At 42.7% G+C, this 15,773-nt stretch overlaps 2 protein-coding genes across 2 annotated transcripts in view; both read left to right on the top strand.

Annotated features, from left to right (window-relative positions):
• Positions 1-3,415, top strand: fem1a (fem-1 homolog a). Its single transcript, XM_075483647.1, has one exon. The coding sequence runs from the start codon at positions 173-175 to the stop codon at positions 2,024-2,026; it is 1,854 nt and encodes a 617-aa protein (XP_075339762.1). The 5' UTR covers positions 1-172; the 3' UTR covers positions 2,027-3,415.
• A 2,316-nt stretch (positions 3,416-5,731) lies between these two features.
• Positions 5,732-15,773, top strand: part of LOC142399156 (receptor-type tyrosine-protein phosphatase S-like) — a 67,920-nt gene continuing 57,878 nt past the window's right edge. The window contains exon 1 of the mRNA XM_075483645.1: positions 5,732-6,063. The gene's annotated coding sequence lies outside the window, so the exon portion shown is untranslated. The remainder of the gene's footprint in view (positions 6,064-15,773) is intronic.

The following is a 15,773-nucleotide window of genomic DNA, read 5'->3' as shown; positions in this document are numbered from 1 at the left end:
CAACAGAAACGCCATCTTGACAGCAACCTCAAAATGGCAGAAAGATGTGAGCCCGAAACCCTGTCTAAACTAATATTGCGGGACTCTGCCATTTAAAAATAGATGTGACAGTTTTACCGTAAACGAGAGGTTATGGGGTTGGTGCCCAGCGCTGTTGAACAGAGCCTGTAAAATGGATATAACTACGGTGGTTTTCAACGCGGCCAGAGATGGTAAGCTGAAACTTCTCCAGAAGTTGCTGAGCAACAAAACTCCAGAGGAGCTGGAGGCATTAGCAGAAGAGAAAACACTGGGAGGCACCGCTTTATTGATAGCCTCTCGGTACGGACATTTGGAGGTCGTGGAATACCTCCTTGAACGTTGTAAAGCAAATGTTGAACTCGGGGGTTCCGTCAACTTTGACGGCGAGACCATCGAGGGTGCCCCGCCGCTGTGGGCGGCTTCGGCAGCCGGTCACCTCCCTGTGGTCAAGACGCTTCTGAAACACGGTGCCTCAGTGAACAACGCCACGTTAACTAACTCAACGCCGCTCCGGGCCGCCTGCTTTGATGGTCACCTGGAGATAGTCCGCTACCTGGTGGAGCACAGAGCTGACATGGAGGTCGCTAACCGCCACGGACACACCTGCCTCATGATCTCGTGCTACAAAGGCCACAAGGAAATAGCCAAGTTCCTCCTGGACCGTGGTGCTGATGTCAATCGCAAAAGTGTGAAGGGAAACACCGCGCTTCACGACTGTGCCGAGTCAGGTAGTCTGGACATCATGAAGATGCTGCTGAAGTGCAATGCCCGCATGGAGAGAGATGGATACGGGATGACCCCACTCCTGGCTGCAAGTGTAACGGGTCACACCAACATTGTGGAGTATCTGGCGCACCAGCCATGGACCTCCAGGGAGGAGCGCATTGATGCACTTGAACTATTAGGGGCTACGTTTGTGGACAAAAAACGTGATCTGCTGGGAGCCATGAGGTACTGGAGAAGAGCCATGGAGCTGAGGCAGCCAGGTGACAAAGCTGGGTCACTGGACAAGCCTCCTCCTGGTCCCCCAATCCCTGCCTATGGCTGCGCACAGGAGGTGAGCACTGCGGAGGAACTGGAAGCTTTGATCACAGACCCTGATGAAATGAGGATGCAGGCCTTGTTGGTTCGTGAGCGCATCCTTGGGCCGTCCCACCCAGACACCTCGTATTACATCCGCTACAGAGGAGCTGTGTACGCCGACTCGGGCAACTTTGAACGCTGTATCAGTCTGTGGAAATATGCTCTAGACATGCAGCAGAGCAACCTGGATCCTCTCAGTCCCATGACAGCCTCCAGTTTCCTGTCTTTTGCCGAGCTCTTCTCTTTTGTGCTTCAGGACCGCGCCAAAGGCACCCTGTCAACTCGCATCACCTTCCAGGATCTGATGACTGTGCTGGGGAAAAGCGTTAGGGAGGTAGAGAGAGCTGTGGCGCAGAAGGATAACCCTCCAGAAGCCCCTCAGTTCACAAAGGCTCTCTCCATCATCCTCCATCTCATCTTTCTTCTGGAGAAGCTCGAGTGCAGCCCTGAGCAGGAGCACCAGAAGAAGCACACCGTGTACCGGCTGCTGAAGCTGAACCCCCGAGGTCGCAGCAGCTTCACTCCCCTCCACATGGCCGTGGACAAAGAAACCACATCTGTCGGCCGCTACCCCGTGGGGCGCTTCCCCTCCCTGGCGGTGACAGCGATGCTCCTGGAGTGTGGCGCAGACGTCGACTCACGTGACTGTGACAACAACACCCCGCTGCACATCGCTGCTAACAACGGCTGTCCAGAGATTATGGCACTACTTATGAAGGCTGGGGCTCACTTTGACGCTACAAATGCACAGAGGAAGACGGCCTACGAGCTGTTGGACGAGCACAGCAGCGGACACCCGGCCCTCTACCCACTGAACTACATCACCCTTCAGTGCCTGGCAGCACGTGCTATTGAAAAGCACAGACTGCCTTACAGGGGACTGATCTCTGAGGAGATGGAGGCTTTCATAGAGCTGCACTGATGAGGCACCCCTGCACTTCTCCCGTTTTTTTTTTTTTGTTGTTGTTGTTGTTTTTTGTGCCCCTCGATAGCATTTTCCTCCTCTTTGTCTCCAGTCCTGGCTTGTGTCCGACCAAACCATAGCAATAAACCTTACACTGGCTGAGATCTGGTCAGTCATCACTTTATTCTTAAATTAGGTCACATAGACTTTTAAAGAGACTGCTGGTTTCCACTGCTATTTATTGAGTGAGACTTTCAGTGAAGAGAAGCGTTACAATATGACGGTGCTTTGCTGGTGGCTCAGCGTTACGAGGGATGGGTTTTAGTATTATCGGTACGAAGCATCTGATCAAAGTAGCCAGAGAACATGCATGAAAATGAAGTGTGAAAATGGTAGCTTACTTATTGTTTTGCAATATTAATTTAAAGAGGAAGTTTGTTTGAACGAACACAAACACTCGCTGGCCAAGACTGCCAGCGAGTGTTTGTCCCATTGTTCACGCAAACCGTCTGCTGTGTCCCTTTGATGCTGGTAAACTGTTGAAATTACTGTGCCAAATATTCCTTTACTGACTACAAACTAAAGGCAAAGTGGAGTCGTCTGACATCTAAGCAAAAGTAGTAACTTAAAGTTGAGACATTAAACTGCTAGGACAGAAGGGGCAGAAACACCGGTTTCTTATTATTTCAGACTCTTTGTCAGCCTGTTGAAGCGTTACTAGAAAGACTTTGAGACTGAGAGGATGTATGGCCAGCGTAGAGCAGGCAGGGTGTATGGCGAACACTCCCCACAACACACTGGCATTCTGAGCTATGCAGCTTGTGTTATTCCACGCAAGATGCAACACTTTTCAAACCAGAAACTCCTTACGTGAACAGATGCAAAATGGTGTCTTTCTGCCGGTGTGCACAAACTGTCGAGTTTGGCGAACTCATTGACAGTAAATTGCAAAAAAAAAAAAAAAAATGTCTTTGAATAAAAGACCTTCGATTCGTCATCAAAGAAGAAACTTCAGACATGTGGTGAGGACAAAGATTTGTGTCCATCTGCCGCAAATGAACTGTCCAAGATGTGATGTAGGTTCTGTTACAGGGTGAATTTTCACTTTAACCTCAGTTGCAATTCACAGACACAAAACCGATGGCTCCCGGTCATCCCTGGATCTTAGTCTTATATTTGATAGACTGTCTTTTGTTTATCTTGTGTTATCATGAATGTTTTATTTGTTTGCCCGTGCTAAGCACCACCAAGTTGAATGCACACTGAGAGGCTCTATAAACCCTGGAAGCCTTACACTCAGGCTCTGAACAGAGGCTGCCTTTCTTACTCGACTGATTCATTTAACTGATAACTCAAGAGCAAAAGTGTGTTGGAGATACCTGAATAAAATTCAGCATCACAACAGAATGAGCCTGTGTGTGAATGATCTCAGCTTTTTCCGTGTCACCTGTTATTATTACTTGTTAGTTGTTTGCCATTTGAAAACGAAGCTAAAAAAACTTGACATTTGTTTCTATTTATGTGCTCCAACTTTACCACTAATCCTCCGACGATGACAGTCCATCCATTTCCGCTCTTTATATCAAGCCTGCCCGCTGCTCACATAAACTGGAGGATGCTGAAATAAAGCATAACAGAAACTTGATCTTTCTGGGTCCCGCACTCAAAGTAAAAATAGAGTGCAATTAACGTCACTGCTGCAGGGCAGTGGTGGAGACAGGGCACCCACCCTGCTAATTTTAGGGCTCTTTCTCCCTAGCTCCAGCTCTGAAAATGGGAATACTGTAACGCAATACAGTCAGGCGGGTCAGAGGGTGAGGGGCAGAGACGGCTCGCGGACAGCAAAGACTGCCTGATCCTAACAGGAGATAGACAGTATTGGGTATATATTGCTTGAAGCTTAATCTAAGATATTTATTATCCGCTAACGTGCTGTTACTGTGACAGGTGTCACGCTGAGTCAGTGGACTCTGGCTTGTAAATCGCTGTGACAGCATGCAATCTACCTAAATATCCTTAAACTGAAATTGAATTCCAGCTTAATTCACAAGGTCTCAAATGGCTTACCTGACCTCTGACCACTTTGTCGAAGCTGGAAAATGATAATGGAATAGGAGATCAAACAGAACGGAAAGCACATCTTTTGTGTTGCATAAGAGTGGGAAATTGACAGGTGGTAGCGCTCGTTGATTTCAATTAGTCGAGCGGTTTTTTTTGGCAATTTTTTTGTTTGCGCCAAGGCGGCCACAAAAGATTTGCACGCCTCTTGTGTTCTATTGCCTCCTCAAATAAATGCAGCATCTCATATAAGCAACCTCCCACTAGATGTCAGTAGCAACAAAGAAAATTAGTCAAAGTGGAGGCCTTTGTCTCTTTAGGATCATGTTAGAAATTGGAGCTTTCAGTGGGAGAGATGGGGGCAGTTGGTCAGTTTTTATATCTTCTTCCCACACTCTGCTAAGCAGTCTTGTATTACTATGGTGAAAGGGAGAACGAGATTTGGGGAATGACTTTCACCACACAATTATGGGTTGAATATGCATCTACATGAAGATCAATGTTGGTTACCAACAGTGCCCTGTGGTGGGTCTGTTTGTCAGGGGGTCAGCGGGAAAGAATAAAGCCCCCTTGAAGTGAAGTCTTGAGATGTCAGGACAACTTCCAGCACCACACTCCAACACCTCTGAGTTTGCCCTTGAGGCACTTGATATTGTCACTCTGTGACCTAAATAACATAAAATCACAATGAAAAAATAAATAAATCAGCTAGTTTATCTGTGGCAATCTAAGACATATATATCACGTATATTTATAAACGTATATTTCTCTCTCTCTCTATTTATATATATATAAAAATATATTTGCAAAGCTGCCTTAATCTTTGGCCTATCATACGAACAAAAGACAAAGTCACATGGGGGGAAGAAAACGTTGGCACAAAGAACATTTGCCTCTTTCACAAGAGGGACTGGTTCATTACAACTCATTAGTACTGTAATGAGTGCTGGTCTAAATGATGAAAAACAGATATGATCATACAAATCATTTGCAACACCTTTTTGGAGAAAAAAAAACAAACAAACTACAGCAAAATGAAGGTGAATCAAAAGCTTGAACATAAACAGAACATCATAGCGTTGATGAAGACTGTGAAATACCTGTGAACTCCAACAACTGTATCTGATGTTTACAGTTGTTTACAGCACATGCATGTTTATGTTTACTAACTCCCTGCGCATAATTAACCTAGTTTGTAATTCCTCTCTCTTGGTAATATACTACATAATGCCTCACCACAGGTTTGTTTTTGTTTTTTTTCTGTTGTATTTGTGTCCAGCTTTAATTCAGTGTGGGAGTTCTGCTCTACGGGAACTAATATTGGACTCTGATTCTGTTTCCCTGCCAGTAGCTATAATTAGACACTATATTAAGAGATTCTACGGGTTGCAAGGTGCTTATCTTCATTTTAGCCCCTGGGGAACACAGTGGAAAAAATCTGTTACAGATATACAGAACCAAGCTACCTCAGCAGCCACCAGTCAGCGATCCAGGGAGAGCTGGAGGTGGTGGAGAGGATGCGAGGTGGTAATGGGGGTAATAGGGGTGATGGGGGATACGGTTGCTATTGGAGATCTTGGCTGCATCACGTCATGTGGAGGGGGGGGCTCCAGTGAGAGAGAGGAATAGAGAGAGGAAGAGAGGGAGAGGAGGAGGAGGGGGAGGGCATTAAGGAAGAAGGCAGGGAGTTATCAATGACATCAACCAGCAGTTTCTGAGGCCGCACGATTAACAATGCTCTCCCGACAAAAAGGCTGAGCAGCACCGGTGACCCGCTGCGCTCTCGAGAGCTCGGTCAGTCAACAGCCAGGACAGGACGGTGGGGAAACGCCAGCGATGTGAGCATGCAGCCTCCACAAAGGCAGACCATTCTCTGAGTGGAGCTCCGCTGCTGCTGGATTACATTTATCCTCGCTGTTTCCAAGGAGGCTTCCAGCTGCAAATCCACACACATGAATCTAGCAGACCGTAAGGAAGAAGGAGCACTTCCCACCAAGGTAAGCAGCATCTAATGTTATTTTACAGCTAATGTGTGCAGCGGTGCACCCCACCCAGGCTGGTTATCCTCACTTGTCGAATAACCTTTGCAAACTAGTGATGTCAGACTAGATCTCAGGCGTTTTTCTAAAGGGACCAGGAATCTTCTTTGTGTCATTTCACTTTGACTACTGCTCATTATTCATGACTTAAATGTATTTTTTTCCCCCAAAAAGGTTTGGGTAAGAATCAAGTGTCCGTGGTCGCGCAGATCAGGCTGGTTGGCAACAGCGCTGTGAGTGCGCGTCCCCAGTCACCTCTTCCTTATTGTTTGGCTGGGCAGCGTGAGGGACCCGTGCAGACTGACAAAGCCTTTGTTCCTCATCCACTTTCATCTAAAGTGGCTTTTTTCCCCCTCTCTTTAGTTTAGCATCCTTTAGGTACAATGAGGCTGACTTGAGTCAAATTGCTTAAGTTTTAAAACATACTAATGACAGTAAAATTTGCTGAATAAAATGCTAATCATAGCTGATGGAATATAGGATACAACAAATGTAATTATTTTTTTTTTAGACTGATCAAATATATAAAACAAGAGAAACAAGAATCTCTACCATCACCGTATTTATATTTAAGTGGTGCTAAAGCAAAGTAAAAATCCCATTATGATGTAATTCTGAACACTTCTCAGGAGGCAATCATAGACACATTATGAATGCATATGGGCTATTATGCTAATATTACATTGATTTTTGATAGGGAAGGCACCAGGTGGCGAAGTGGTCTGACTTATTTAGCGATTCTGTTTTCTAGACAATAGAGTGGCTGCTGCATCTGCTTCTCAGGCCATGCTTAAAATAATCTCATATGCACAGATAGGCAGTGTTATTAGTCCCGAAACGTCTCATGTGTTTATAATTCCACTCCGAAGGATTTGTTTTTAACAGAGCCACTCACGCGTAGAGGCAGCGTGTAATTTAATGATACATCTTTTCATCTTGACACATTTTCCGAGGGCTGCTGCTCGTTTTGGGGTTTAATCGTGCAAGGTTCTCATGGTTGTTTAGGTTTTCTGTATTTCTGTTTGTCCTCCGCAAAGTGGAAAATCACACTGTCGTGGTGAATCTGAGGGAGGTCTTCCTCCTCACGCACAGATGGACCCTTTTCCCTGGGGCGCTGTGTGTTTGCTGGTTATTGTTCCAGACCATTTCCACATCCCTAATTATTTTAATCAGTCATTTTTACGCGTGGATTCCTCTCTTTAGTAGACCTGATTTTCTTTTATCTCCTCTTAGCCTAACAAAAGAATGCACAAGGTATTATACCCTTCACGAGAGAGCTAAAGATCAAGATATTTTCATAATTTTGCAAGGGAGAAGTCATGTGGAAGCAGGATAACTGAAGTGGCAAATTTCTTCCGTTGCTTATTAGGAAAAAACAAATTAGATATTTGCTTCCAAGGGTCGAGACATCCTTGCCCCCACATATACTCTTCTAAGCACCGTTAAGAGCGGTAGCTTATGAATCTGTGATGGCATGCACTCTTTAAATAGCATTTCACAGAGTTCAACATTAGGCCTCGGTGGTTTTCTGCTCTGTCCCCACAGATAACGCTGTACAAACCTTTCAGACCTGAACGTGTGCACTCAGGGGAGCAGCTTTGGTTTCACGTCAAAGGCTCCATTGAAGTCTTACTCTGAGAGTTTCACAGCAGCATTTCCCTAACTGCTCTGCTGTCTACTTTCTTCTTTTGTGTTACATGTTCCTCCCATCCTTGGATTTTGTCAGAATCTCTTGGACACTCTTCGTTGGCTTTGCTTTGCACCAGTCAGCTGGCAGGAAGGAGAACATCAAGGCACGCAACTTTGATGCTGTGAGCGTAGCCACCTGTACTGCAAGCAGACAGACACTTTGTTGTTGTCTTGGCATTGATATTAATTGACCTTTTCAAAGCCTCCCAAACAGGGAGCTTTTGGCTGCTCTGCTTCTTGCCTTGTTTCTTCAGTGCTGGCTAAACAAAATAATCCATAGCCAGCATGCAGAATGAAAACACCGGGGCAATATGGTTGAAATTATTACAACAAAATCAGTACTTGCAATTATTGCGATTTTGATACGACAGCTTAATTTACTATTCAAGCTTATTTCAAGTGAATTTTGGTAATACTGCAAAAAAAAGTTTTGTTCAATGTGTTATAGTGTTAGATATTGAAAAAAGTCCTTTGATCAGTTACAGATCAGTGAAGAAAGGATTTCTCTTCCAAGGTGTCACATGAAATTAGATTTTTTTTTTTATGCCTCATTTAGCCTGGGAGTCTCTAGAGATACATTATCTCTAGAATGGCTGAATATTAAGTCATTATTTATTGTATATCATTATACATGATCATACCAAGTTGCTGTCTTGCACATTTCTGGTGGGCAAAGGAGTCGTTTCAGGCAAATTGTACACATGGATGTTGAAATTAGGACCACATTTCATTTCATTTTAACATCAGTTCGGTCACATTCTGTCAGATTTTACAAACATTAGTTACCTTTTGAGGTATGCAAAAAAAAAAAGGTTTTTCAAAAAGCACTTTCTTAATAACATGTGGTACTTACCAAAATACTTAAACCGGGATACAAGCAGCCAATTTTTACCAATCACATACTATAATTTTGTCTTCCTCTGTAGGTATCTCCATAGCATCTCCAAACCCAAACGATTCACAACTTGCTGCAGTAAATAATGTAGATGTGCATCAATAACAGCAACAGCATGAATAGTAACGGTGACAGACAAACATTTGCAGATTAATTGCATTGATTGTTTTCTCGATGATGCGGGCGACTCAATTTGATTGGGGGAAAAACAGTAAAAACTCAAAGATAATAGCCTCTTGAAACAAATTTGCTGATAATGAGTCAAGTTAGTTCTGTTTAAATAAGATACTCGCAAGGCAGTGCTTCGATCAAAAGGGCTTTCTAGTCAACAACATGTGCCAAATGCACAAAATAAAAGGTGCTGTTGTGAGCAGTAAAGAATTTAACTGTTCAATAATAAGCCCATCATTGTATAATTTACAGCAGTTCCTTCACAGTCTAATATATTTCTGCAGAGATGTCAGAGCTACTTCCTTACAAGCCCTCCGGTTTCACAAACACGTTCCTATCCAGAGGTTCAAAACCCAGCTATGGAAGCTGAGGGTTACTTAAATCCTGCATCTAATTCGAACACATTAATACCCAGAATGATTATAACAATGACAACTTTCCCTCTAACATCTACATGTTACAAATAGGAAGAACAAAAAAGATAAAACATGATGACCGCATATTTAGGATAAGCCCAGATAAAGACTAAGGTAAATAAATTACACTGATAAAAGGGACTTAGACGTACGAGTTAAATGGAATACACATGAAGCAAAATAAAAACGATTAAAACTCGAAGAAAGAACTAAAGCACAGCAAAACATTGAAGACAGGGTCAATCACGAGAGAGCCCTAATGATAAATCAATTGTCATTCATTTACATTACCTATGTGTACTGTGATTTAACCAGCAATTAACTAAACAAGTGTAATTACTAGTAAGTGCAGCATACAAAACTATCAAGCAGCATTCATAAATATCGATGAAAGTTAAATGTAAAATTATTGCTAAATTGTTTAGTTGTTTCTGCCAGGTATTATTATGTTTTGTTGCTCAAATCCCTCTTAATTGTATGTCAGTTCTACTCATTGGATAGATTGTAGGATGATGAGTAATTTATGTTACAAAAACTTAAGTTAGATGTCCGCCATATCTGGTGAAATCTGTTCCATTGGCTACTTATGCAAATATGTATGTGTTTCTTTCAGAGGGCCTCTCCGCAGAGCCAAACCCATGATTACCATTTTTCCAGCCATAAGGCCATTTGCAAATATGTGTGTGTGTGCATATGATGTGTCTGTGCGTGTAAATATGAGTGAAGGCCAAGAGATAGGTTGTGACTTGACTGATGCCCTTCTCCTGATGAATCAGAGATTCTGATGTGTCAGCAGGGATGAATAATGCACAATGCTTCACTACCTCTCCTCCTCTTCCTCTCCTCTCCACCTCTTGTCTTCAGCAATTCGCCTCTCTTCTCATCATAACTGCCGCCACATCTTAAGGCATCTTTACCCATCCCCCCTTTTCCTCTCTTCCCTTATTCAGAAGAGAGCAGCTCTTGCCGCCTTCTCGCTGTCCTCTGGTCAACCCTGCCCTCTGCTCGAACAGCTAACTCATTCTTCATATCGAATCTCACAGAGATATTTTGTGTAGAAATTTCTGCGCGCTGCATGAGAAGACACGTTTTCAGAGCTTTCCCTGTTTGGGCCGAAAAGTGGCAAGTCGTTGATGCACGCACTTCATTATCCATTCATGGGTGGAGGCATTGCAGCTATTGACTCGGTTTGACAGTTACATCCCTGACTGACAGGAGTCATTAGTTGGGCAGGGCTGACTGACAAGATGGCTGATAAAGCACGAGACAAACTGAGTAATCAGAACGTGGAGAAAGAGAACGCACCATCTGCTTTGAAGCATGCAGTTAGCCGCTAATAAATGTTAGAAGTGTAGAACATTCAGTGCCCCTTGCTTCAAGCTCCTGACAAGTCCTCAGGTGTTAACTAACTGAAAAAAATGCCCGCAAAGCATTAGGTTTGGATGAAATACTTTGGGTTGGAAAGATGCCAAAGTAGTATAGAGAATGGCAGAACATAAAATATATTGTGTTTTTGGTGGAACGAAGCCATATAATGTTAATTCATGCAGGAAAATTCTACACATATGGCTTTCATATACAGTTACCTTTTTAGGCCAGTCTTATCAGAACCATTATTCCCTTATGTACACTGTGTGGCAAAAGGCCAGATATGATTAAGAGACTTGCACATCTCAAAAACAGTCTAATGGAAACAAAAAATGTGGGACAGACGTTCAGTGTTCCCAGAGGATGAATTCCATTGACTTGAATGACGTTTTGGTTCCTGCACGGAGCACCCACTTTTAATTTTATAAGCCTATCAAATTGCTATTATCAGCTGTTATCACTCCCATAAGTATGCTTTAGACTGACCTAACTTTACCCACCACCAGCACGGAGGGCACGTGTATAGCTGATAAAAGAAGGTAACCCATATTACACTCATGTTAAAACATGCAAATGCATTCTCAGCCGGTGAATGTCTTCTAACCTGTGGTAAACATTTTTCAAATCCTCCGTTCACAACATGCTAATGTGGTTTGTTACCTGAAACTAATCAGAGACTGACGGCGAAAACTACAGGATAAAAGTGAAATAAAAGTCAAAGAATATTTGTCCCACATGGGAACCCTGATCTGTTGGTTACAGTCTAACAATTAACATGAAGCAGTATCAACATGTCAAATATTACATGTTTCTGGAAACCACTTTACTTCTTTTTTTTCTATACATGCACAGCCAATGGCTGGGTCATATGTCTGCTCTGAAGTCAGAAGCAGTCTCTTACAAAGGGGAAGCGGGAGTGCAAAAATCACCCTGCTGCCACATAAAAGACCAGTGTTCAAGTCCTGCCGAAAACCATTTCCGTCGTTTTTTATATTTGATATTGCTGTTTTATTTGGTGGTAAGTAACTTTTCTTTGGTTACTATGCACACTTAACATCACTTGGTTAGGTTTAGTATTAGATATTGAGCTAAAGTTAAGAAATTAAATAAAATACCTTGTTATGGTTAGCTTGAAAAATATAGCTTGGTGTTAAATACAGCACTTACATAACCTGCATGTTCTCCATCAAAAAATGTTGCTGTCAGTGGTCGCTGAGGAATGTACGTATGATACATAATTGTGGTTTCCAGAAGACAGAAAGTAATTCTCAGGAGACTGGGCTGCATAAGGTCAGTTAGACTAATACTTAAGCTTTTGAACGCATTGCCGACAAAACCTACAACTTCCCCCTCAAGCAGTCATTGATTAAAATTTTTTTTTCCAACAAAATCATCTCCTCTAGGTTTAAAATGGCTTAGGTGTAATTTGACACCTTTGCCTCATTTAATATGGACACATCTATAAATATGCAAATTGACCCAGCTTCTATCTCCATCGCTCACCTGACTGCAGTCACTCTACACTCTTGACTCTTTGGCTTGTTTTCGAAAAGCAAATGATGTCAGATAAACCTTGCTCTAACAACTCCCTCCCCACAAATTGACAGGATTACTTCATGATTGTAGGGTTGTTATGTGTGAAGCTTTGGAATTTTTGAATATGCATGTTTGAACTATCACCGCTTCACTGCGTGTAGAAATGCTCAGCCTTGGAGTTGACTGATTACTTCAGTTATAAAATGTCTTCTATCATATAAAACCGCAGACTGCACAAATGAACAATGTTTAAAACCGGATTTTCTTTTGGTAGCCAAATAAAATGGTACAGTACACATAGTAAACATTAGGAATGCATCAGCAGATACACCAGCTTTTTCGCATTAATGTGTTTGCACAACTTCACAAGCAGCGAGTAGGGCTTTCATTGTAAAAGTGTCTTTATGTGAGTAATGCAACACCGACAAATAGCGTGCGTCCCAGTGTCATTTGTCTGGCTGAATAAGCTCTACTCTTGTCAGTTCTACAGATGAGCTTAAAGAAAAGGTCTTGGTATGTCTTCATGTGCCAAATAACAGCAGAGGAAAACCTTATTGCTTGGGTGAAAAGCTTTGCTTCTTTAAAGACCGTTACTTCAAAGGACTGAAAAGAGATGATGTCCAGGAAACTTATGGCTCCACTCCATCATCACAGCTCGCAGACAGAAAACTTAAAACCTAGAAGATTAAGCTCCCTCGGGGGTCAGCATGAGCATTTCTCAGTCTGTGCTGAGTTCGGGTTTTGTGTGTGTGTGTGTGTTCGCATTTCTAAATGCATGGTGGGGGGGGGGGGGGGGGGGGGCTCTTGAATAAAGCCCCACATTTGTTTGTGGCATTTCATGATCACTCTATCTTCACTGCACTGAGGGATGCCAGCTGGGATGAAGTATTTGACAGAGGTGAGAGTAATGGCTAGTCGTTCATGGAAAGCGTCCGTGTGCCAGTCTGTTGCCTTTCACATGCATTTCATCTCTTCACTTACCTAGACGTACTCTCCATCTGCTTTCAGCATTGAGACGGAGGACAAATGCACTTTTTCTAGCCCATTACTCCTGCTTTCAATTCTATTCACAAGTTTATCGTCCCTCAAGGAGAAATTCATTTGGCGTCACAAATCTCATCTCCATCAGGAAGTCATGCAATGGCTGGTTAGTGACAGAACTGCTAAGGCTGGCCGCCTGTGTAGCACATAAATAGGATTTGTTCGCAGGCACACACTGGCTCAAAAAACAGCTCTGCTTTAAAATGTTTCTCAGTTATCTTCACGTAAGTTGTTAGCAGCTTAATGAACAAAGCAAAAACAGTGTTAAGTGTTTAGACTCTTTGTGTCTGTGTGAGAAACAAAACCAAACTTCCTCTTTTAAGATGAATCAGAAATATAACAAAAGGAAATGAGTGCTTTCCATCTGCACAGTATTTTTACACAGCAGATTGACTTTGTATGTGCAGTAAATGCTCTATAGATGCCCACAGTGTTGTTGCAGAACAGTCGTGTTGTTGTGAGTTAATGAGCTCTCAGTGGACAACTTACCATGTGATTGTGCCAGACAGGTGATACCATAGCAGCACAAATACACAGGAGAGAGTGGGCAAACAACAATGCGTCTCCAGGACACTAGTAAAGATCTCCCAAAGGGATCTTTACATAAGCAGAAAATGAATAAAGGATTGGGTTGCGATTGCGCCACACAAAGTAACTGTGAACGGGAATTGTAGTCCAGAGGTGGCGGAGTCATGTCGTGTCAGGTGTGGGAGGGTATTTGAATCATCGGTTGTGTTTGCAATCATTCTATAAATCAAGCAGAAGATGAATCCATTTCAAGACCCTCTAAAGCTTTCATTAGTGACATCATCATTAGATAATTGTGTGTGAATGATCAGCCTGTATAATATTATCAATACAGAGCGCAGTGTGCTCAAGGCTGCTGTCTTCAGTCTCAAGACAATCTTATCAGCAGGCCTTGAAAACTGCTTTACACAACCTGACTTGGTCTTCTAAGTGACGCTAAATAGCTTAAACATGGGGGTAAAAATAGCTGGTATATCTTATTAATGAAGCGCAACTGAAATATGAAGATGGTCAGGACGATGACAATGACGTCCAGAAGGATGAAGGCGCTCTCAGTTGTCGGGAAGCCTTAGTCCTACTCCAGAACAAGCTCTCTAATTGGTTGTGGTGTGTCTTGGACAGGCAGTGCGAGTTTGTGTGTGTTGTCCTGTGGATTAATCATGTACTCAGAATTAGTATGTTAACAGTGCTTCGGATTCATTTAAAAAGCCAATAACATAGGGTACGTTCGGAAGGAGTTCGGAACTAGCCCTGTAATTTAAGGTTGGTGTACAAAGCTTCTTTTTTTGTCAGAGCTGTGAAACAATTAGGTATGCACATGCAGGTGCATAATCATGTGGACATCAGTATGTATGTACAGTCTTCTTCTGCTAGAAGTGTGTGTGCCGGTCTTGGGAATGCTAATTGGACAGTGAGTTGACAAGGATTCAACCATCAGCCTGCGTAATGAGCCGCTGCATCTGAGGAGAAGGAGGAAACAGAGAGCGAGAGGTTGCTGTGAGAAATTAGGAAAAATGTTTGGGTGTTTGTGAGCTCCAGATTACAAACTTTCTCCTGTCAGGTGAAGCTCCATCTGCAAATCAATTCTTTAACAACAGAAACAGCCAGGTTTTAGCCAGATGACAATGCATTTTTTGGAACTAGCCTGAGGATGTCATTGAAATATTGATTCACTCAGAAAAGCAAGTAATCCCTGCATTTCATTGAAAGCATAAAAATGATCAAATTGAAGCTGTGACTCATTCACCCGGTTGTGTGATGCATAGATCACATATTTAACCAAATCTGGGACATGTCAAGTCACATATAGCTTGTTGGCATATAAATACTGACTCTTGAGTATCTTAATTTGCTCACCTATGTTTAGAAATAGCAGAAAGATTCTATTTTTTTGCAAACAGGAAATCAGTTCCACTGCCATTTTTTCACGGCAACATCTTGACTGAAACGTATTCCTTGCATCATTTTGTTAAACCTTTCTTAACACTCGAAGCTCCTAACTTACCTGCGTCTCTACCTAACCAGCTGTAGAAAACGGGCGGCATCACACAGATAAGAGGAACAGTTATCATTACATAAAAATCGTAGGTTAATCTTCTCTTATTATAATCTCGTACATAATACCATGGCTGCATTTAACAGAAATGTGATTTTGTGAGTCATTTTTCTCATTTAAAGGAAATGTAAAATTTACTCACTCTTCATTCTAAGAGCATTAACTATTCCTTCCTGTGATCCAACTCTGACCCCCTCAAATAATCTGCTCTATATGTACTTTTGTACCGGTTGGTAGCACACTATCTGTTTGGCAGCATGTAGTCCATCTGTTGCTGGACTCATCTGAGGCCGTTCCATCTATTACCAAATGCCCGTTCATAGTTGTGTTGGTCTGTCTGACCTTGGAGCCACTTTGAGGTGCGTGGGTGTATATTTGCTGCGCCATTGTTGGACTACAGCAGCTTTGCTCTGTCCTAGACATGCAGATAATGAGGTCACAGGGAAAGTTAGCCTGGCTAGTCACGCTT

Source organism: Odontesthes bonariensis, chromosome 14 (assembly GCF_027942865.1).
Source record: "Odontesthes bonariensis isolate fOdoBon6 chromosome 14, fOdoBon6.hap1, whole genome shotgun sequence".
Lineage (NCBI taxonomy): Eukaryota > Metazoa > Chordata > Actinopteri > Atheriniformes > Atherinopsidae > Odontesthes > Odontesthes bonariensis.
The sequence above is the reverse complement of the archived record's forward strand: the minus strand, read 5'-3'. Positions and strand labels throughout refer to the sequence as shown.